General features: G+C 38.7%; 1 protein-coding gene across 4 annotated transcripts; it reads right to left on the bottom strand.

The window, feature by feature from the left end:
- Positions 1-1,271: 1,271 nt before the first annotated feature.
- On the bottom strand, positions 1,272-6,451 carry LOC126602103 (agamous-like MADS-box protein AGL104). 4 transcript variants are annotated; one of them, XM_050268923.1, is made up of 12 exons: positions 6,129-6,451; positions 5,256-5,309; positions 4,813-4,845; positions 4,589-4,631; positions 4,426-4,487; positions 4,194-4,221; positions 3,982-4,043; positions 3,217-3,316; positions 3,076-3,126; positions 2,842-2,951; positions 2,265-2,460; positions 1,272-1,618 (listed from the first exon to the last, which is right to left on the bottom strand). In XM_050268923.1, exons 1-12 carry the CDS (start codon positions 6,311-6,313, stop codon positions 1,475-1,477), a joined length of 1,068 nt encoding a protein of 355 aa, XP_050124880.1. In that variant the 5' UTR covers positions 6,314-6,451; the 3' UTR covers positions 1,272-1,474. The 4 variants fall into 4 exon arrangements, with proteins under 4 accessions (XP_050124880.1, XP_050124881.1, XP_050124883.1 ...); XM_050268924.1 differs by having other exon boundaries at positions 4,613-4,631; XM_050268926.1 differs by lacking the exon at positions 4,813-4,845.
- Positions 6,452-24,608: the final 18,157 nt, after the last annotated feature.

Here is a 24,608-nt window from a genome sequence, read left to right as displayed (position 1 = left end):
CATTTTGTTGGCGTAGCCAGGAAATTTTCGGTGGGTGGGCTAAGCTAAACTTATTACCACAAAATCAAATTTTTTATCTTTTGTTGCCTACCTAATAAAGTTATATAATAGTAAACCTAAAAGTAATAATTTGAAGCAAAACCCCCCATTTATAGAAAACTTCATTTTAATCCTTGGCAAAGATGACTTTTTGATTAAAACCATGAGTAAGATCAAAATCTAATTTTTCGTCCCTTGATACATTAATAACCTCATTTATTAATTATATTTTGATTTTTTAATTATTTATCTTTTTCTTTCTATTTTTTAATGTATTAATTTTATTTCATTATAATTTTTATTTTCATTTCATTCATCGTAATATATTTTGTTGTGAACATTTAGATAAACTATTTTTTGTTATACAATATATTTTGATGTACTTTATCTTCTTCATTTAGGTATATTAAATTCATTATAATACATTTCGGTGCATACATTTAGGTACACATATTTCGGTACATACATTTCGATACAAACATTTAGGTACATTAATTCAATATAATACATTTTCGGGACTAACATTTCAGTGCATACATTTCGGTACATACATTTAAGTACATTAATTTAATATTAATACATTTTGGTGCATATATTTCGGTACTAACATTTAAATATATTAGTTCAATATAATATATTTCGGTACTAACATTTAGGTACATTAATTGAGTCTTTCAAGTTTGAAGAATGTTAAATAAAATTAATAAATTAAAAAACTCTTTTTTGGTCAAAAATAAATTAAAATTTGTGTATTAATAAATTTAAATATTTAATGGGAGACATTAAATAAAATGCACATTAATTATTTTGAAATAAGGGCACATTAGGGACTAAAATCAATATTTAATCTAACACCAGGTTTTTTTTTAAATTTTAATCTTCTTGAGGGATTAAAGTTCAAAAACCCCAAAAATTTATACTATGTTTTCCAAGCTTCTAACCTTCAAAAATTTCAAGTGAATAATAAAATAAAGAACCATTTATGGTATGGAAGTTTTAATTTATTTATAACATTGGTTAAAGTGACGAGTTTATTTAACATTTATTAGCTCTTATTTTCCTTAAAATCAGCCTTAAGATTCAAATTTGCATTTGCTAAGTGGAATATGGTAATTAAAATCATAAAATAGCCCAAAAGATAAATGTTTTTAAGCTTAAAGATCTGCAATTTTCCCTATGCTATAGTCTTGAGGAGCCTTGTACTTGGCTCCGCCAGTGTCAGTTGGAGGAGATTTAGTGAAACGATAATTGTTGATAAAAAAGAAGTATAAAATGCAAAATTTGTTGGTTGTTTAAACAAGTTTTTAGTGGCAGTTCGTGAGCTGCTAAATTATCCTACTTACATGTTTTGCTACAAATTACAACATCAGCTAATTAAAGTTAATATATCTGGAGCAACAGTCATGAACTCTGCCCATTCTTTGCTTTGGTATTGTCAATGTCCATTAAGCTGAGGAACTTTGTTTTCGTGATTATAATCTGCAGCTTCGTTGTAAGGTTGTATACTGGAGTTGCCAACTGGGATCTCCACCTGTTCATGTGGCATTATTTCTGGCATGTTGGAGCCTCCCACTGAATTCTGCTTAATTGCATCACATTAGATTTACGTTACTTAATTAGCATTTGAATTGTATAATCCCAACTCACAGTCACAAATATCAACTCATGGCTTGCAAAAATCATAAAAGGCAGTACTTGGGCTGGAAATTTCCAACATATCAAACAATCAAATAAGTTAAGTTGTCATGATTCACAGTGTACTAAAAGGTTCAGTTGGTGGACAATCTGATTATTAAATGTTAAAGTAGATCATAACCTTATATGGATGATGATTATAATCATATTTGAATGTGAAATCATGATTCACAGTTTGTTAACATGCACATAAATTCATCGTCATATAAATTATTTCTGGTAGGAACTTTTTTTCTTACTTGGCAGCTGTCGAATATGTTAAAATATAATTTGTGAATCAGAATCATTGATTAGCTCAAATTATATCCAAACCTTAAATATGTAATCATGATTCACATTTTGGTTAAAAAGAAAATTTTGTTAAATAATCTAGTATATATGAAGTTGTCAGACTGTGAATGTGAAGATTTGATTAAATAAAAATCATGTTTGAAACTATCTAGTAAGGTGATTAACCGCACTTGGCACTCCTATTGAGATTGAAAGATGAATACATAGCATGCATATATATGTAAAAGGGTGAATTAAACCTGATATTGTGGCAACAAGGTTGGAGGAATGAGGGTGGAGTGGTGTCCCGAGGAAGTAGTGTAAGCCTGATGCCAAAGTGGAAGCTCTCCATCACTGTCATTTGTGACGCTCACATGACACTGTCCCATGGTACTAGGATCTGCATTCGAGCTCTGTCCTTGTGAAAACGGATCATACAGTGTCGATGACAAATTCCTATATTTCAAAGAAAATAGCATTAAAAGTTTCAATTAATTAACAATTTGACCAAAAAATAATAATAATAAAATTGATAACTATATTTTACACCTTTTAAGTTCGGGGGTGATTTTCAAAATTAAACACAAAACTTTAGTCTCTCATATTACATTGTAATTCGTTTGACATGTAATCCACATTTGTACATCGACAAAAAAAAAAGTCAATAATTTAATGAAGGATTAGACTATCAGACATACAGAGAGGGTTTAAGTCGATATAATTTTAAAATCTCAAGTTGCAATGTGAGAGTTAAATCTTCATGACCCATTTTGAAACAACCTAAAACTTGAACCCTGTAAAATATAATTAGCTTGAGAAATGTAGTTAACTAGCTACCTAAGTTGATGCTCTAAGGGAGCGGATGCATCGTAAATTTGGGCTTGGTTGTGACCAGCGCTAGACAACCAACCTGCCACCTCATTCTCGAAGGAGCCTGGCAACACTTGCTGTACATGCATGCATAAAATTATCAAGATTATGCTAATCTCACAATTAAAAATCTGACTTCTTATCTATATTTAATTTTAATGTATCTAAGTACATGCTTAAAGACATTTTTTTTTTTGTTACCTGTATTCCTGAGGAATCATAGGAAGATAGATGATTACTCAACAAATATTCCTGAAAATTGAAAATACAGATCATACTTCATGTTCTCTTAATCATAAGAAACCAGATAAAAAAAAATAATAATTGAGGGGTGTCTCAAACCTTTCTCTGCATAACACGCGTCAATGTGTCCATTAGGCTTTTCTCGCAGGATTCAAGCTCCACCGTAGATGTGATTTTTAAAGGGTCAGGCTCATATATCCTATAAGCATTTATCAGCCAGGAAAATATAAATTTATATAGCTTAAAAAAGAAAATGAAGCTCAATATATAGGCAAATGAAAAAAGAATGCAAATTAAATTTAAACCGCCCCCTAAATGAATATTTTAATATATGAATATATTATCATACTATGGCCGCTTAATGACAAATAAGGATCGTGAAAAAACGCTCATAGTTAATGGTTGTTTTCTTCTCTATCTTGAATTTAATTGCATTCACAAAATAAATACATACAGACAGAATAAGAACGTGAATAACATCTTCGTTTTTTCTCCATATTTAGTCATGCACTACAAGAAAAGTTAAAAATAATCACTAATATTAGTTATACAGAATAAGGTGGGTCAGGACTCAACAGTGGCTAAGGGGTGGGTAAAGGCATATCCATCACCTTATTTTATTTTGTAAAATTTTTTACTATTAAAAGAGGGGGAGGGTTCAAAACTATTAGATTTATTCAGCGAATTGAGGAGTTTCGAACCTGGTACGCATAGGTGGAAACCCAACACTCCATCCCCTTAGCTACTAGTGATTATTATCAGCATTTTTTTGTGGCGATGGTACAATAGGATAAGGCCATGACAAATTTATCATATTCATGAATCATATATACATTGCAGGTTTTCATTTTTTTTATTTTTTACCTTATCTGCTCCTCAGCCATTTGAAGTTGTTGTTGTAGCCCACCAATTTCCTGTTGAAGTTCCTACAAGGAAAGTGAAATTTAACCATGTCAAAGTCCCGACGAAAATAATAACCATGTCAACGTAAGCAAAAATGTTATTATGCTTCTGTGTATATACGATACTCTAGAGCATACTACAAAACAACATCACAAAAGTGACAAAGTTTGTACCTCAATTTCAGAGCTAACGGCTGTAGGACTACTTGCAGTCGAAGCATTCAGAGTTGAGATCGCACAAGTAAAAAACAAACAAAATCAATAAACTATATATAGCAAACAAAATTACTTGAAGGAATAAGGAAATGTTTCAGAACTGTTTTTCTTTATCTTTACTACTTTTAGAAGGTTGAGAACAAATCAAGTTCTAATAATTTTAACATGTAAGAAAAGGAGGAGAACAAACTTGGCAAGTTGTAGAGCAATATCATTTTCACTTCTTAGTTGCTGAAGGGTCCTGAGCAAATACTGCAAGGAAAAAAAAGGACGTCGTATATGTATGTTTTCATTTAACAGTATCTCTTGAAAAATAGATATAAAAAACCATAAGACAAAATACAATAGAGTACATTGCTAGATGTCATGTATCTGACCTCTTTGTTTTGAAGATCACTGCAAAAAAAAAAAAAAAAAAAAAAAAAAAAAAAAAGACGAAAAAAAAAACAATGAACAAGTTATTTTTTTTGTAATCAATATGAACAAGTTATTTGACATATTCATGTTCGAGAAAAAAAAAAGGTTTAGTAAAATGAACTTTGAGACTATTAATTTTTAGAGGGGACCAAGAGCATACGGATGTTTGTTGTGATCAGGAAAAATTATAGCACTGCGAAAAAAAAAAAAAAACAACGTATAAATAAATAGCTGATAGATAAATAAAATTCTAAATCATAGAATCGTTTTTTTAACTTTGGTTCTAGTCCTTGTTGACTAAAATGTTAAACTAAAACTTTATTAATTTGAATACTTTGACTCAACAACAAAATATTGAATTTCAGTATTAATTAAGAAATTTAATAACGATGATTAAATTCTCATGCAAAGATTAATACCGAATAGGAAATTTTTTAATTTTTTTTCTCAATTTTTTCTTGCTTGAAACTTGATCTGATTTTTATTTTTATTTTTAAATATGGGTATAATTTACATATAACAAAGTCGTACAATTTTTTATGAAAAGTTGGTACATTATTATTGATTATATAAAGTAAAAAAATATTGTACTAACACACATACTGCTCTCTTTCTTGGTCGGGGAGATTAATGTAGCGAGTGAACACATCCTCGATCCTGATTTCACAATAAAAATTTTATCAGAACAGATGATTTGAATTGAAATTTAATTAAGAAACCGAAAGCAATAGGAAAAGGGAAAATAAAATGATAAACCCATAAGCTTGCAAGAATACATGATTAAATGAACAATAAAAAATGATCAAACCATAATCATCTAATCATTACTGTGCTTTTGGAACTAGTCAACTGCAAGTTGTGTGGATAATCACACTTATGCAATGATTAAAATAAAAATGTAAAATGATTGTTACCTTTTAAGAATTATTTTATTTGAATACTTTTTAATAGTTTAATATGAACAGAATTTCCATCTGCTAAACATGAACATCTTTATTTGAATATATAAATACAAGTGGGTAGCTATAAACATGCATAATAACAGATTAACCATTTCAATACGCGTGGACGATTGTCATTTATATTTACTTTCTCCCTAATAAGAGGTGCAAATGATGTTGAATCATGCTGGTCAGAGATCCTATTCCAGAGGCTTATGTTAATACGAGTGCAAATTCCAGAAAAATATATGAATGCGTATTAACCATGCCACTTTCTTGAATGATTTTGAAGACTATTTACTTCAATCCCAACACTAGTCACATAGTAAAGCTTATCAAAATCCGAAAAAGCATATTGAGTTCAATTTTAAGTGTAAAGCTCTCAACAGTTTCCCATATATATTCACCAGTTTCTCTATTTAAAAGAACATGAATCATGTTAAGTTACATGCAAAATTAAAACAACTGCAACACATACATCATTCTTAAATGAATGAAGAACATATAAAAAGTGAGAAATCATGGATAATAGAACCTTCTTTTGCCAGAAAAATGGCTCAGGCGACCAGAGGGAGAGAACATAATAAGAGCAATGTCAATGTCACAAAGGATGGAAAGCTCATAAGCTTTCTTAATGAGTCCATTTCTACGCTTTGAGAATGTAACTTGTCGATTGGTATTGTTTTCTATTCTCTTTATCTCCAGCTTAACACGACCCATCTTGATCTGGCAAGCGTCTAAATCTATGAGGGAACAAAAAAAGAAAACAAATCTAAGAGAAGTTGTTTCAAGAAGGGAAAATTATGAAGTGTATCCTCTAATTCCTATAAATGAACAATGCAGAGAAAAGAAGCAGCTTAAAAGAAGGGTGGTTGGGTACGAGAGAGAGAGAGAGGGGGAGAGGGGAATATGGTTATAAATGGATGGGAGGAGAGATAGGAGGACTTGGAGAGATCAAAGGATTGGATGGTCATTAGACTAATGGAATGATCATTGGTTAATTGTAATTCTTTGAATTGGGGCCCTTCTTGCTGTTGAATATTGGAGCACAACTTTTTGCAATAGGATATAATGGCCCCGAAGATTTTCATAGCCATTGTGAAGGACTAAACGTAACCCTTTATTATGTTTTAGTTCTCTATAAATTAATATATAAAAAATAATTACTACAAGATTGAACTTTTCCACCCTAAATCATTGTAGGGCTATATTTTTTTTTTATTATTTTATTACTTTTTTGGACCAAACTTAAACTTTTCAGAGTTACATATTGTATGCTCTAAGATCAAACTTAGCCTAATTTTTTTAGTCTGATTCCTTTTAGCCCTTTGGTTATGTCTAATTTTGACAATTTCAAAGCTAAATGTGACTTATAGTTTTTGGCTAAATCCAATATATGCTCCTACCGGATCCGAAAGGCCAAAACCAAGGGTCTACGTATAAGACAACGCAAATGACCCCCTGGGCTATTTGCCAAAGTCTTACTTTTATCTATTTTTGGATAAATATCGGTTTATGGAGAGATCTATTTTCAGGTAGAAGGTTGGGCATAGTCTACAGAGCCAGTTATATTCTACAGAGCCAGTCATATGAATTAAGTTTTTTGTCGTCAACTTATTGTGATGGTTTTTACATCCAATAATACATTGTTACAGGAACAAAAAAATTATTTATGATAGTGCATTATTGGACTAAAACGTTGCGTATGGCGGTGTAGATATTCCATATACAAGACTTTCTCACTGACAGATTAAAAAAAACAAAAAAAAAAAAACGATTTGTGTGCAATGTTTGGTGCTGTGGCTACCCGCAATCATCGAGATGCAATTGCTACATGTTACGTATTCTTCTAGTTTTCTGACTTTCCTATGACACATTGTCATTTGTGAGAAATTTTTAGTTGTGACGGAAATACAAGTGGTACACCACATGTTTTAATAGGAATGGTGGGAAATTTTATTTTTTAAGTTACTAGCTTTTTAGCACACATGTCCCACCATTTGTTTAGTGACACGTGGTGTACCATCCCGTATACCGATCACATTAAAAAATCTCTCGTCATTTGCATTGTCCATGCACTGTGGTTTTAATTATTACGCATGGAACTATATACCTATTTCCAAATTCCCTGTGTTTTGTTTTTGTATCTTGGCCTCCTAAAAACTATTTGGCTTTCCCATGAAAAGCCCTTTTGAGTTTCCATGCACCGTATCTGCATATCGTTCCACATTCGTTTGTAGATAAATACCAAGTTATATATATTGGGCATCTTTACCAAATAAAAAAATTCAGTGTATTCCGAATACAAGGAGTATACCATGTGTATAATATAAGTAGAGACATTAGAACATATATTCCAAAATTGAGACATATCAACTTGTATATTGTAATATGTAGTGTACCACTTCACCTACGTTTCTGTTAGAATAGAACTGTTGACTCCGGATTTTACTTCATGATTGTTTTCAATTGTATATTAATGAATTGATTAATGGTAATTAATGTAGGTTTCCTACCTTAATAGGAATTGTGTTAACCCTATTTCATCACATATGACTATTTTGTCTGCACAAGTATTCTTCTGTGCATTAATTCAAACGTTTGATGATAGTAGAGTAGGCTGTAGGGAACTGGATTGGGGACTGGAGTACACTGGACTCGAATAAAGCTATATAAAGTTCCAGAAATGATTGCTACATTCTCATTTCGTTCTTCTCACACATTTTCATACCACGTACATTCCACCAGCACTCAAATATTAAAACTTTATTTAAATTAAGATTACACTATTTGCCTTCTTTTGTTAATATCATTAAAAATTTAGTTTGTCAACCAAAAAGTACTTAAACCTTTAATTTTGCATGTTAGTGGAATACACGTGACATGAGTATAAATGAAAATGTTGAAATGAGAAGGTTGCTAACACTTTCTGACACACCCCGACCCAAGATGTCCATTAGGACTCCGAATCGAATTGTGCTGGCCGACTCCTGTAAGATGTCGAAGCCATAAAGTATGATGATGTGGGAAAATGTGAATAAATTTAAACCTAAGAGTGCCTAAAAACCAGAGTGCGCTGGTGAGAGGAAATTAACCCACTTCACACGTGACGTTAGAGCATCAGTAAGTACAGTATAGTGGATTAAGAATCATACCCTCGAAAGAAATCTCCAATATTAAGATTTGCCACAAATCCTCGACGATAAGAAAGCTCAGCTAATAAAACCTGAAGGGTGAAAATAAAACAAGGGTGAGTGGCCCTAGAAATAAAAATTTTAATAGAAACCTTCTAAAACGTTATAACCCCTCGATACAACACCTGTATAGTATCCAGAAAATCATATCATGGATAAGTATGAAATCAAAAATATACTAACAGTAAACCCAGAAGTATATCATGGCACAACATCTCATTAGCAATATAAATAATCATGTGCTTAACAACCCATACTAGCACGCCAGTCGGAGTCACCTATGGTGACCTGTACGACTACAACCATATCTCATCAATCAACGCTAACTCATAAGTCGGAGTCACCTATAGTGACCTATACGACTTATCCATATCTCAACAATCAATGCTAGCTCATAAGTCAGAGTCATCTATAGTGACCTGTACGACTTATCCATAGCTCATCACATATGCTAGCTCATAAGTCGGAGTCACCTATAGTGACCTGTACAACTTATCCATAGCTCATCACATATGCTAGCTCAAAGTTGGAGTCACCTATAGTGACCTGTACAACTTATTCATATCTCAACAATCAATGCTAGCTCATAAGTCGGAGTCACCTATAGTGACCTGTACGACTTATCCATAGCTCATCACATATGCTAGCTTATAAGTCGGAGTCACCTATAGTGACATGTACAACTTATCCATATCTCATCAATCAATGCTAGCTCACAAGTCGGAGTTATCTATAGTGACCTATACGACTTATCCATAACTCATCACATATGCTAGCTCATAAGTCGGAGTCACCTATAATGACCTGTACAACTTATCCATATCTCATCACATATCCCTGTAATATGTCAGCCGGATCCACCTCTTGTGGCCTGTACAGCTGAACCCATAGCTCATCACATATCCTTGCACACGAGTCGGAACCACTTATAGTGGTCTATACGACAGGACTGGGTGTAAATAAGTACGCTCAAGTGCTACGATCACATGAAGACTATGCGAATAAACACGGGTCACCTAAAACTCGGAACCACCTATAGTGGTCTGTACGACAGGACTGTGCACCTACCTTGGATTCAAGGTGAGCATAAGGTGCGGAAGGTGAACATCACGTGAAGGATTGTGCCTTGGCCACGGGCGGGGGCACTAACACCGGGGTGCAGGTTTATGAGCTCTAACTGCATCTATTGTAACATTTACTACTCATAGGCAACCTATACGACAGTGTCGGAGTTGCCCATCATTGTAACCTGTACGACAAGGCTGGAGTTGCCTAAAACATACATGTAGTCATGCCATAACTCTATCATTTCAACTAATATCATAAATCCACTTGAACTTACCTGGGTGTCCTGCATTCACCTTTGCACTTCAAAGATAGATAAACCATGATGCAATCTGATACTCAACCATGTTATAGCATTTTCAATTATATACATATATATATATATATATAATATGGCATAAAAATGCATAAGCTGTAACGCCCTACTCCCAAACTATTTATTTTCAAGAATAATTATCGGTGATAAGCCCAACTAGACACTAGTTTAATTAACTATCATTACTACGTTTCCTTACTTCAAATTCTTGATTCTTCACACATTGATTTATGACCAACATTTAACTACCAAATCATAAAGTTAAATCTCACATTTTCCACCAATGTCCCTCAAATTACTCAAATCCCTCAACAAGGCCATTGTCTCAATTATTTAATCTCGTTTATTGTATGGCTGCATCTAACGTCTCGTTAGACTGCCTACGTAACCTAAACAGGGATCAAGCCATTCGTAGTTCACTTAAGAACTTCAAAGCATTCACAGTAATTATATGAAATAATGAATTTATAACCGTTTGTGGAATTATTGATCATATATATACAAATATAAATACGATAGAAAGAAAAAGACTCACTTACCTGAGGTCTGCGCTACGACTCCCTAGCACGAATATTGCAACATCACGAACCATCGTCGCCTGCCACGAAGTCTAAAAGTGGACGGAAGGTGGTCAATTTTGTCCACAAAGATGGCAGATGCCTAAAGCTTCCCGGCGTCAATTCGTTGTCTACGGTGGTCCAACGAGGTCAAGGTTGGTTGGGATTTTCTCCTCGGATGATGGGCTACAAAGCCCAAGTGGTGGCATCGGCCATCACTTTGCCAATTCGCTGGAATATTGAAAAGCGTAGCCGGAGCACCGTTGATTTTTTGTCGACTTTTATGGCCTCAAACCACCACATACTGTGGTTAATCAAGGTGGTTCTTGGGTGGGTTTTGTAGAGGGGAATGAGAGCTTCAAGATGGCAGTGGTGGCATCGAAAAACTCCATCGGAGTTGGCCATAATCGACCTTGGAAGATGGGTGGTCGCAATGGGTGTGGGTGCGGTTTTGGGGGAGCTGGGAGCTTCTCTCTCTCCCATCTCCTCCATTTCTGATTGGTCCTCCCTTTCTTTTTCTGATTGGTCCCTTATTTTCTTGCTTAAATTTGATTGGTTACCACTCCCACATGGTGGGAGTTTGAATTAATTTATAACTAAACTTTAAATAACCAATTTCGAACGTCCATAACTATGCCATTATAATCCGGACTCGTAAACGGCTTTCGCCTATGCGTTCGTAGTGATGAGTATTACTTAAATACGATAAAAGAATAGGTTATACGTTTCTCTAAACGAGGGTCAACGGAAGTCAAAGTCCTTGCCTCTAGGGCATTTTCGTCAATTCATGCTTTTAAAATTTATAAAAACGTAAAATTAGGGACGGGTTGTCACACTTTCCCTGTAGTTTAATTTTTAAACATGCTTATGGTAGCTGGCCTGGCACTCTATTGTAATTTGCAGCTACACGTCCAAAATACGATAATAGCTTGTATGACACGAGTTCACCGTTATGATGGTGTCCCGTGCCAATAATTCAAGGACATGTGAAAAATATAATATATATCCTTATATTATTAGCAGAAGTGTCACGTGACAATATACTCATGCCATGCAAATCCTTCCAAAATACACAACGCAATAGGATCCAAAACCGTAAAACGTTATGACAACCATCACACAATATATTGAATTTATTGAAATAATTATAAGATGTTAACAGATATTACCTTCAATTTTTATGTATACGTATTATGTAACAAAGGGTTTAGGTACTGACAACCATCCAATGATGTAACAAAAAAAAATGATGTGAATCAAACACTGGCAACATGGTGGATTAGAGTGATCATGCGTGGGAGTGTATAAGTAGAAAGTATTTATCCTCATAAGTTTTTGCTTTTGTTATAAGCACAACAAAATTTTTACATTTGCTTTTTGACAAAACACTTTAGAAGTGCTTATCTAATGTGAAAAAGTTCTTTTAATATTCATAATGCACATTTTCTGATTGCATATGAAAATTCTCTAGGTAGTTACCGAAAATGTACGTAGACTGCATGCTGAATCTTGTTTAATTTTTCATAGAGTAATATCAGGAAAACTACATTTTTATACTACATTAATGTACTATTTCATGTGACATAAGATATATATAACCAACATCCAATGAGATAAATTTATTAATTAAGGTGGTATGTACACATCAATTGCCACATAAGATGGTACACCATTATAGTACAAAAATATGATTTTCCTAAGATTTTTCTTGTTCATATGGTTTGTGTGGATGCAAATTTCTTCCTCCTCGATCTTGGACGATTTTGCACCTACAAAACAATTAACACCTTAGGTTAAGGCCAAGAGCCTCACGCGCCCACAATGAATGGGGGGGGCTTTGGCCGAAGAACCTCCGATGCCAAAGTTAGAATTTAGAGAGAAAGAGTGTTTAGAGAATTTTGGGATTTTTGCCAAAGTGTTGGAATTAGCTTTTTGGTGAGAATGGGAGTATATTTATAGGGATAGGAGGTGGCTAGGGTTTTTTGGGTTTTGTTCATGATTGATGGTAATTTTAGGAGTTATGTAGTTAATTGACTAATTAATTTGGCTAAATAGAATTATTGCCAAATTAATTAGCTAATTAGTGGGATGAAATGGGCAAATATGGGGAGATCCACTAGGATGGCCGGCCATTTGGGAGTTTTGGGGTTAAATGGATGACTTTCAATTAACAATTAATATATTATTTAGGTAAATATATTAATTGGCTAATTAACATTACAAAAAGGAATGAATATATGATTTTTATGGCATGATCAACTAATCAATAAAAAATATTAGCTAATCAGATGTGAAAAAGGTAAGTCAAAGTGGGAAAATAAAGGAGATGGCCGGCCCCTCTTTTGGGAGAGAGATAACCGGCCTTTAGGGTGTTTTTTTGGTGTTATGGCTAATTTAATTGACAAATTAATGAGTAATAATCCCATTAATTAGTCAATTATCTCAATTTATGTAGGATAATTGGTAGGTTATGAAATAACTACCTAAAATGTGGATGGATGAGATAATTTGGAATTGGTTACCTTTTCTGGAGCATTTTTGACTTGGTTGAGGATGATTGCTTGCTACTCGCATGTAGGATCCTCGTTATACCTCAAGGGTATTTTTGTCTTCTTTTTCCCAAAATCCACGTGTCGCCTTGTGAATATTTTTGGCTCCACAAATGCCCCTACACCTGTTGGGCTGCTCGCAGAAAAGGGCAGCAGGTGTAGAGATCTTCTTGCTTTAGGAAACTTAAGACTGCTTCCTATTTTGATGTTGATTCTCTCTTTAAATGGAAATTAGATCCTTCTAGGAAAGGGAAATAAATTTCTCTCAAAGCCTATTTAAGTCCACCTTAAGTGGGTTATTAAATCAACTTTGGAGAGCGATTTATTCTACCCAACAAGAGAGAGAAAGTTAGAGGATATTTGTTCCCCCTCCTCTAGCAATCTTCTACATCTTGCCCGTGCAAAGGACCGTCTTTCATTGATTTCTTTGTCTTCTCTGTGCCGCATTGAGGTAAGAAAAAATTAATTTTCCTTGTCTTCTTCTTGGATAGTGCTACCTCGGGGCAGCCGTCGGGGTGGTGCGGCACGTCGGCTGGCATGGGCCAGGAGTTTGCTCGGCATGGGCTGATGAGGTATTGTGGCAGGGACCACTGCTTTAAGCTGCTCGACTTGGCTAGAACCAAGGGCAGCTTGTATGGCTGGGGCCATGGGCACTGTGGCGCAGTGCTAGGCGAGTCACATGGCTCATATCTTTTTGGGCTTTTGGACATGGCGCGAGCTAGGTAGGTGATTGAGAGAAATGAAGAGGTTGCGGGCCTCATGAACTGCTGGAATGTTGGGTTGAACTCCCCTGCTGGGTACTACGAATGACGTTGGCTACTTTAACTCTCTTCGTCAAGAGAAACGTGGGCTGTTCCCAAAAGATGAGGGGAATAAGATCAAAGCGGATGCACTGGCTCGTCCAATCACTGTTGTGGATCCTGCTGCAAGTGAAGGTGGGAAAATGGATCTTCTCTGCTTGCTCAAGAGATGCCGGCTGAGAAGAAACCAAAGACTTCTTTCGCTGCTCATGAGGGTCCGCTTGCTACCAAGAGGTATGTGATTGACATGACTTCTTCCAATGGGAAGAAATGTAAGGCTGCTAGATCTGAGCATGTGGCGTCTTTCATGTTGAGAATGGCTAGTACAATTGTGGATAAGATTACTCAGCGTAAAGGTTTTATCATGCCCCCAGTGCCGAAGTCTGTACCAGGACGTTCTTTGGGAGCCAAGTCCGGTTCACCTTTGTAGAGACTTGCTATTATGAAGAGTGGTAAGGTGGACTCTGCTGCTAAAGTGGCGCCAAAGCCTGCTCCCTTTGCTGCTGAGATTGATTCGCCTCAGATTCAAGATCTTAAGCTTGCAATTTCTGAGCTTCGTTTCGCTACTTATGCTAAGAAGAGAGTGGATGAGCTGCAGCGCGTCCGTGTTATTCTGCTTAAGAAGAATGAGCAACTGAAGTGTGAGAAGGATGGGCTTGAGGTTTTAAGACATTCTCCATTTCTCCGGAAGACTTGCTTGCTTTTACTTTTAAGGCTTCCATTGGTGAAGTAGTTGGAGAAGTTAGTGCCCAGACTGGGGCAGCCAGGGGTGAAGCGTCAGATGATGCCGCTGCTAAGAGCGTTACGGCTGTTGAAAGTGTGGCGACCGAGTAGTCGTGGGATGTCCAAGCTGCTGTAGTGTAGTATTTTAGGTAGCCTTTAGGATTTTCTTTGTTTTTCCTTGTAGCTTTTGTTTTGCTTGAACTCATTCGGCCTTTGCTAGTTGTTTATAAACATGTTTTCCTTCGTTTTTCTTCATCTTCACTTCTTTTGTTCATGCCTTAACCTTTAGACTTGATAGACCAGTGGCAGGCATGCTACTTTTTTATAAGCAAACAAACTCGCGTAGCCTATGCAGCCGTAGGTGTTGGTGTAGAACTTTGCAAAGTTGTTAGCCATAGGGTTGGCAGCCGGATGCCTTACTTACAGAAGCAGACAAGTCCGCGTAACCACTAGGCTGTTAACCTTGACTTTCTTCAATTCCGTAGGTTGCGTAGCAAGTATCACAACACTTTAGGACTTGGTGTAGGTTGTTCCGCGCTTGGTAGAGGTGAAGCTTATCGACTACGTAGCATGTCGGCAGTGGATAAAACTTCGTATATGCGCGCTAGCTTGTTTAACCTTTCACAAGAATGTGCGGTTGTATAAGTCTAGTGCGGCTTCACTGCTCGAAGGGCAAGCCGTAGGCAGTCTTCCGGAATCCGTAGGCTACCTTAGTGCACTCGGTAGCAGCTTTAGGATTCCAGGGCAGCTGTCCATCGGATGTACTGCGTAATGTGCCCTTTCCGTCTCTAGGGCCCGGTTCCCCACGGATTAGGCCAAGAGACCCAAAATCCTTCAGTTAGCTAAGCCTTGAAAAAGACCATTGCGGCTACTTCTAGGAATCCCGGCGCAAGCCATCGTGCATCTAGTTATACTAGGGCAGCCAGGCTCATCCACGTCTGGATATTCGGAGTGTAAAGTTTATCCTCCCGTCTTTGAGAGCTGACCCATATGGGTGTCGGAGAATTTGTTTACCCTCTCGCACTGGAGAGCATGGTTGGTCCCTCGGGGGGCGCAATTCCTGCGATGAGTCCCTAAGAAGGGCGCAGTCTTCTTTTGAAGTGCATGAGTGATTAGTTGTTGTAAGCATGCAGCCAAGCCAAGTTGTGATTACTTCTAAATTCCTCATTGAAAAACGAGTGAAACGAACGAGAACTTTAGCTGTAAGGTAAGAACTGCATAACAACCGGATAGTCCTCAGCTTGTGAGGTGGTGCCCGTCGAGCTTATTGAGTCTTCGGGTTTTGATGTAGCGGGAGGTCACATATGGTACTTCTTCAAATTGTAGGCCATCCATTTCTTTTCAATCTTTTTGCCGCTTCATGGTGGTGAGGGTGTAATTACTCTTGCCCCCTACTCTGCTGATCTTGTATGGACCTTCCCAGATGGGATCCATCTTTTTGGAGCCTTCTCTGCCGGCAGTGATGAAGGCTTTTTTGCGTCGTCGACATGCAAATGCCAGAAGTCTCCATCGGGTGGAGTAGGCGCAGCTAGAGTGTGCTCGGCTACTTCTGAGGCATCGTTGGGCCGCTCTGTTGCGTCACCTAGGCTCGGCGTGAAGACGCAGTAGGGAGTTGTGGAGATGGGGCCATGTCATACGCAACAGGAGATGCTCAACTACCGGTATTGGGCCACTCTATAGTTGAATCATTGAGCAAGGGTCGGCTAGGGCCGTGTGATGCGCAGCAAGAAATGGTACTCAACTGCCGGTACATGTTGCTCCTATGTAGAATCTTTTAGGGTGACGAGGACAAAACTTGCTTTCGAGTGTGTCCTTCCAGTGTTGCGTTCGTCAGAAAACTTTACATCCGCCAGGGTCTACGCCTTTATCGTCGCGCGTCTGGATTGGGCAGAATAGTACGTCATTAGGATGATTGCATACATTTGAAAGTAAAACTTGTGCTTCTGGGTTGCAACAACTATCGCCAAAGTTAGCTTTTGAATTTTTAATAACATCGAGGAGAGCTTTTGAACTGTAGAATACAGGTAACTGTGGAATACAGGTAGTCGGGCCCCCATCTCTTCTCGCATGATGGTAGAACTTATTGCTACTTTAGATACCGTCAAACATGTGAATAAGTCCTCCGCTGCTTCTAGGGAGGTGATGTCGGGTACTTCTTCAAGTCCTTGAATGTGCATTGACGAGCCTCATCCCAAAGTGCATACTTCTCTGCCAAAGCAAAAGAGTCTGCCAGAGTTAGATCTTCTTTCATGATCAATTTTCCGAATAGCGGGTGGTCTGCTGGAAGCCCTTTTTGGAAGGCTGCTCTAGCTATCGAGTCGTTGCATCCGACTATTTTTGCCTTCTCTACTTTGAACCTCCTCACATAGTCGCGAAGTGACTCCTTTGGGTTCTTCTTGACGTTGAACAAATGATCAGATTTCTTTTTGATTGAGCGATAGGATGAATATTCTTTGGTGAAAACCAAAGAAAGTTCGTAGAAATTCCGGATGGATTGTGGCGGCAGGGTGTAGAACCACTCTTGCGCCTCGCCTTGTAGAGTGGTGGCGAATATCTTGCACATAAGCTCATCGTTGTTTCGATAAAGGATCATTGCGCTTCGGTAGCGCTTTAAGTGTCTCTCCGGGTCTTCATCCCCTTTGAAAAATGTGAAATGTGGCATGCTGAACTCTCGTGGAGGCTCTGCCTGCTCGATCTCGTCCGTGAAGGGTGACCTGCTTATGTTGGTCATGTTCCGTCGTAGTGCCTCGTCGGTGACCTCGTTGCGTTGGAAATCATGCAATCGCTTGGTCAAGAGTCTCTCTACTTCTTCCTGAATTTGCCTTTGTTGGGGTAGCGGAGCTCTCGGCTGCCCCCAGCCATAACTTGCTGGTCTAGGCTGCTCTTCCATGTGTTTGGCTCGTCTACGCCGCAGATGCAGTGCATGTGGTGCGTTTCTAGCAGGCGAGCGAGTTCTTCGCAGGCTGCTGGTTGAACTTGAGCTGGATTGAGTGACTGCTTCTTTCCGTCCGTCGTGCTGCCTACTCTGATGTGAGGTGGATGATGCTCCTTGTGGGCTTAGCCGCGAATGAACACTTTGTCCGGAAGGTTGCTCATGTTGACTATCGGAGTGTGACCCCAACCGTGAATGTATGCTCATCCGTGGGCCTAGTTGAGAAAACACGCTCCTCCGCGCTCTAAGACGGGAGTATACGCTATCTCGGGGGCCCAATCGGGAATGTACACTGCCTGAACGTTCGGCTCATGGCTGGTCGAATGGCTGCTTGCCGGGACGCTGCTGGAAAGGTTCGTCTGCCCTTGTCCTACTTCGGGATACTTCGTCCGGGGCACGTTGGATCCCGATGCGTTGCAAAAGTTGATTCACCAAAGTTGTCTGTTGTGCAAGGGCGCTCGTCAACTCTATGACTTGTCGAGACAAGTGTTGTTCGCCATTTGGATTGGAAGAGCTTGGAAGGAATGCGCCTCCTTGGGCAGTGGAAAGGTGGTAGACTCCGAGCGCGAGATTTGAGTTAGGAAATGTCAAATCCGCGAAAAAATATGGTGAGAATGCCCCCGGCTCGATGGTAGGTCCGAATGGTTGAGATAGTCTTGGGCCGACTTGGGCTGCTTGGAAAGCCACGGGAGCAGGCTGGGCCGTGAGAGTGGGCTGCTCGAAAGAAGCAGGCTGGACCACGGGAGTGGGTTGCTCGTCGGAAGCAGGCTGGGTCACGAGAGCAGGCTGCTTGGCAGGAGCAGGCTGGGCCACGGGAGTGGGCTGCTTGGCAGGAGCAGGCTGGGGCACCGGAGTGGGCTGCTCGACGAAAGCAGGCTGGGCCACGGGAGTGGGTTGCTCATCGGGAGCAGGCTGGGTCACGAGAGCAGGCTGGGCCACGGGAGTGGGCTGCTTGGCAAGAGCAGGCTGGGGCACCGGAGTGGGCTGCTCGACGAAAGCAGGCTGGGTCACGAGAGCAGGCTGCTCGGCAGGAGCAGGTTGGGCCGTGAGAGTGGGTTGCTTGACGGGAGCAGGCTGGATCACTGGAGCAGGCTGCTCAATGCGCGGTGCATGTGAATGCGAGGCTTGGGCTTGGGTCCACGTAAACTTGGATGACACGGCTTGGATCGTGGTCTTGGTACCATGAGCCTTGGATGGCACGGCTCGGGCCGTGGTGAAGGCTCCATGGACCTCGCCACGAGTGGCTACCGAAGTAGCCACCACGGTGGTTCCCATGGTGGCCGTGGTGAAGGCACCATGGACCTCGCCGCGGGTGGCTACCGAGGTAGCCACCACGGTGGTTCCCATGGTAGAAGCTTGTGGTGATGATGCCGCTCCCCTTATTGTCGCATTTTGCCTCACGGATCTCCGGGCCGTGGTGAAGGCTCCATGGACCTCGCCACGAGTGGCTACCGAAGTAGCCACCGCGGTGGTTCCCATGGTGGCCGTGGTGAAAGCACCATGGACCTCGCCGCGGGTGGCTACCGAGGTAGCCACCACGGTGGTTCCCATGGTGGAAGCTCGTGATGATGATGCCGCTCCCCTTATTGTCGCATTTAGCCTCACGGATCTCCGCAATCCCATTTCTTGAACATTAGAATTTTCACTTGTGGAATTTTCTAAATTTCTAGCCATTATATTTTGCTTATACGTTTTATCAAAGAACCTTTGCAAGTAAAAAATTCTAATAATAAGAACGTATGAAAAATATTCAAATGGACTAGAAAATAAAGAAAAAACCTTTTTGTGCGAGAGTCTTCTACGAGTATGGATTTCAACTCTCAATGAAAGCACCAATTTGTGGATGCAAATTTCTTCCTCCTCGATCTTGGACGATTTTGCACCTACAAAACAATTAACACCTTAGGTTAAGGCCAAGAGCCTCACGCGCCCACAATGAATGGGGGGGGCTTTGGCCGAAGAACCTCCGATGCCAAAGTTAGAATTTAGAGAGAAAGAGTGTTTAGAGAATTTTGGGATTTTTGCCAAAGTGTTGGAATTAGCTTTTTGGTGAGAATGGGAGTATATTTATAGGGATAGGAGGTGGCTAGGGTTTTTTGGGTTTTGTTCATGATTGATGGTAATTTTAGGAGTTATGTAGTTAATTGACTAATTAATTTGGCTAAATAGAATTATTGCCAAATTAATTAGCTAATTAGTGGGATGAAATGGGCAAATATGGGGAGATCCACTAGGATGGCCGGCCATTTGGGAGTTTTGGGGTTAAATGGATGACTTTCAATTAACAATTAATATATTATTTAGGTAAATATATTAATTGGCTAATTAACATTACAAAAAGGAATGAATATATGATTTTTATGGCATGATCAACTAATCAATAAAAAATATTAGCTAATCAGATGTGAAAAAGGTAAGTCAAAGTGGGAAAATAAAGGAGATGGCCGGCCCCTCTTTTGGGAGAGAGATAACCGGCCTTTAGGGTGTTTTTTTGGTGTTATGGCTAATTTAATTGACAAATTAATGAGTAATAATCCCATTAATTAGTCAATTATCTCAATTTATGTAGGATAATTGGTAGGTTATGAAATAACTACCTAAAATGTGGATGGATGAGATAATTTGGAATTGGTTACCTTTTCTGGAGCATTTTTGACTTGGTTGAGGATGATTGCTTGCTACTCGCATGTAGGATCCTCGTTATACCTCAAGGGTATTTTTGTCTTCTTTTTCCCAAAATCCACGTGTCGCCTTGTGAATATTTTTGGCTCCACAGTTTGATTTTTTTGCTCGTAGTATTCTTTCTTTTTCTTTTCTCTTTTTTGCCTTTGTTTGCTGTTTTCGTTGTTTTATCATCTTGGTCAATTTGAACGCAAGATCATCTGGTGCTTGCCATAATTGTGACTTCGGACAAAAAAGTGGTACCAGAGAGCTCCATTAATGGGTACCTATGTGTTTTTTTTTTTTTTTTTTTTCACTCAAACTAAATTACTTCTATTAAATAAAAAGATAAGTACAAAGAAAAGAGATTTCAAAAGGCAGCTCACAACCTAAATACAAGTCCAACAACAAATAAAAAATACAGTAGATAGGCCCCAAAGTGGCTAATTGAACAATAACAAAAAAACCCTAAAACTAGAATGGAAACCAACAGCAACCAGATGCGGCTACCACCACCACCAAGAGAACAAACCAACGGAACAACGGAAAATGGGGGTGAACGAGCCACCCGCGCAGTGAGAGCTCCCATAATCATACCAAATAGTGATAAAAGCACTTTAACAGCCACCCAACACCTAAGGAGAAGCACACGGGCCAAGAAGCAGAGGTCGGTGGTTGAGGACGCGTGACGAAATGTAGCAATAGAGCAAGAGAGGGCCAAGAAAGTCCAGATCTAAACCAACTCATGGGAATTAAGACAAAGTTCAAAGAATAAAGCTAAGAAGGGGGAAGAGGGAAGATGCAGAGGGTGGAAATGGAAGGAAAAGAGGGAAGGAGGGCTAGAAAAAAGTGGGAAGGATGAGCAAGGGATGGGGGAAGAGGGAAGATGCAGAGGGTGGAGAAGGAAGGGAAAGAAAGAATGATGGCTCGAAAAAGATGGGAGTCAGGTTGCCACCGACCCCAAGCCAGAGCAAAGAGCGGCGGCTATATCTTCTTTCTTTTTTTCTTTTTTATTTAAAGGGGTAGCTAGAGAGCAGGGAGAGGAAAAGAGAGACTGTCCAAACCTTTCTATGTGTTCTTATGTTTAATCATAAGTATATTATGCAGATTGTTGGGTGTTACTTTGGTAGAAAAATATGCCATCTTCAGAAGGGATAGACAAGGTCTAAAATATCAATATGATCCTGATATTTCCATCGAAATTTTTGTGTTTTTGGACTACCGATATTTCCGATATCATCGATATTTTAGACCTTGATAGGAACTCTATGTGGTACTAAGTCACTCATGTATCTTACCATGCAATGTATAAAGTCTAAACTATTGTACTAATTCATTATATATAAATGATTATGGCGTGTTTAAACTTCTTTCATTAATTACTGCATATTTTCTACACTCACAATGTTTGCCAGCTCGCTATATAATCAACTTAAATCAGTTAAATCCATCATGCAATGCATTTCCTTCCAATTTGTTGTGATAAACTAATAGATAATTGACTAAATAAACATCCTGCAAAGTTTCAATAAAAATTTCCAAGTTTTTCTTACAATTTCCATGGGTTTTATTCAATTTTTATCGATATCGATAATATCCCGATATTTCCATCGAAATTTTCGTGTTTTTGGACTACCGATATTTCCGATATCATCGATATTTTAGACCTTGGGGATAGAGAACTGATCATGCTAAAAATCTACGATTTGGAGAAGGTCAACTCAGAGCTTTATTATGCTTGTTTCATCATCAGGAATTAATTTCTTTTGCCAAAAAGATCAACCATCTCTAAAAGATTGCTTTTGAGTTTGCACCTAAAGATGAAGAGCTGAAGGGCGTGCTACTCGCCAATGAGTTCTTGGATAAGGATTGCAATGAGTTATAGAGCATCAATAAGGACCTTGCCAAGAAAATGAGCAATTAAAGAGAAAGAATGCGACTTATGAAAGTGCTTTTGCTCAGATTCAAGCCGATTTCTACAAGTTAGGCTTTGTGGATCGTTTTCAAGGAAGGTCACATGATCATGAGTTCTCTGAAGAATATTTGAAGACTTTTTCTATCTCCTGAGAGGATTTGCTTGAGTTTAACTTCTCTACTGTTGTAGATGGAGCAATTGAGGGTGAAGCTATGAAGATTGGAACTGTTGAAGATGAAGTGGTGGAAGTGCAAGTTGTTGAAGCAAAGGTGGTTGCTAAGGAGCTAGAGGTCATCCAAGCTTTTGAAGAGTAGTATGCTTTGAAGACTTTAGAAAATTTCTTTTCTTTTTCGTCTAGACTTTGTTACTCCATTGCTTAGCTTGTGTCAAATTTTGGTGGACTTCGTGCCAGTTTATAAATTTGCTAGAAATTCAATAAACTACTTTCTTTGCTTTACTCTATCTTCATTATTCAGTTGACTTGAATGTTCTTGAAACTTTGCTTACTTGAAGCATCTTGTAAAACTTTAGCCATAGAAGTGCGAACTATTTGCATGGCTTTGATAAAAGCAGGCACTCCTAGCAGGCTTATCTAGGCTACAAGTTTTGGATTTTTGGGGCGTCAAACTGCTGAGTTCACTGTGCACTGCTGCTCACTAACCATGTGATGCTAGCGCTGCTAAGCTGGTCCTTGACTTCATTGCTCGAACAAAAGTCGTTTGAAATGAGAACCTATTTGTGTGTATAAGGAGAGGTTTAATGGATAGTGGACTTTGAGCTTATGAGACCTTGTACTTTACAAGGCTGAAGCGTGTGATAGGACGAAGTCTTTCTCAAGAAGTTGGACTGCACCTGTAATATAAGGTAACTAATCATTTGAGTTGCGTTTCCCATACGCAACACGATAAGACTCTGTGTGAACATGAAAATCATTCACTAGTCACAACAAAAGTGTGCAGTTGTAGGGAAAAACCATTCCCTTGAGCTGCGTAGCCCGTAGCATAACATGATAAAGTTCAATGTGGACACAAAAATTGGTAACTTGTCACAGCAAACATGTACAATTGTGTGGAAATTCATGGTTAGCAATTCAAGGAACATATTGAACTTTTGGAGCCACGAATCCCTTGAGTTACATATCTCGTAACACAACATGTTAGAGTTTCGTGTGAACACTAAAATCGTTGACTTGTCATAGCAAACATGTGCAGTTGTGTGGAAATTCGTGGGCAATAATTCAGGAAATGTACTGCATTTATGCTTCTTCTGGTAAAGAAGCCGGGTTTCTGCGAATTCAACTAGGACCACGAATCCTTCAGTTAGCTAAGTCTAGTATCCGGATCCTATGAAGAGACTATGGTGACTATTTCTGGAGACGATGCCAAAGGTTGTCATGCATCTAGTTACAGCGGGGAAACCATCCAGGTCTGGATATCTAAGCAATTTACCCTCTCCCAAAGGGAAAGTATACTCAAATGGGTGGTGAAAAATTAGTTTATCCTCTTGGACTATAGAGCATACCCATATAAATGTCAGAGAATTAGGTTAATGTCTCGCACTAAAGAGCTTGGAATCTGCTGTTGTGAGTGCAGCTTGTTGAAATGGAACTGCGAAATAACTAAAATACTCATCTTCTTGTGAGATCTTGTTCGGCGATTTGCTTGAGACTTTGATTTTTTTTTTTTTTGGGTTATGGCTGGTTATAGTTCAGGAAATAATAAGAGGTTTCCCATAGCACTGCGATAATATTTTAGATGCCTCTCCAGATCCTCGTCTCCTTGGAATTTGACGTATAACACGGTGAACTTGCTTATCTAATGGATATGTTCAATCTCTAAACTGAATGGTGATAGGCCTATATTAGTCACGTCTCTTCAGAGTACTTGTCGACGATTTCAATGGAAAAATCGTGTAGTCACTTAGTTAAGAACATTTTTACTTTTTTATGGATTTGCCTCAACTGGGGCAGTAATGCCTCAGGTAGTATACAGGCTTGTTCTACTATTTCCGACAAGTTTCTCGTTCGTCTCGCGATTAAGGAAATTTGTTGTTCATATCTGGCTGGTGAGCGAGCGACTTGTGCACTTGGAGTTGAGTGCCAATTGAACTTGACTTTGAGATTTATCATGCCTTTTCTTATTCTCTTTATTGCCCACTCTAGTGTAAGATGGAAAAAATTATGTATGATCCATGTCGTAAGTGGACAATGAGCTTGGGCTAAGGTCTTGAGTGTTTATCCAAGCGTGGACCCAACCATGAATGTATATTTGTTTATGGGCGAAGCCGAGAATGAACACTTCTTA

Source organism: Malus sylvestris, chromosome 15 (assembly GCF_916048215.2).
Source record: "Malus sylvestris chromosome 15, drMalSylv7.2, whole genome shotgun sequence".
NCBI lineage: Eukaryota > Viridiplantae > Streptophyta > Magnoliopsida > Rosales > Rosaceae > Malus > Malus sylvestris.
Note: the sequence above shows the minus strand (reverse complement) of the source record. Positions and strands in the feature narration are given on the sequence as shown.

Bases quoted from the DNA above. Each gene is read 5' to 3' on its own strand.
- LOC126602103 (XM_050268923.1), bottom strand. From the start codon at position 6,313: ATGGGTCGTGTTAAGCTGGAGATAAAGAGAATAGAAAACAATACCAAT. The intron at 4,222-4,425 runs GTTTGTTCTCCT...GACTGCAAGTAG, and splicing joins ATTGCTCTACAACTTGCCAA to TCCTACAGCCGTTAGCTCTG. The intron at 2,952-3,075 runs GTAACAAAAAAA...ATGCATGTACAG, and splicing joins ATGATTCCTCAGGAATACAG to CAAGTGTTGCCAGGCTCCTT.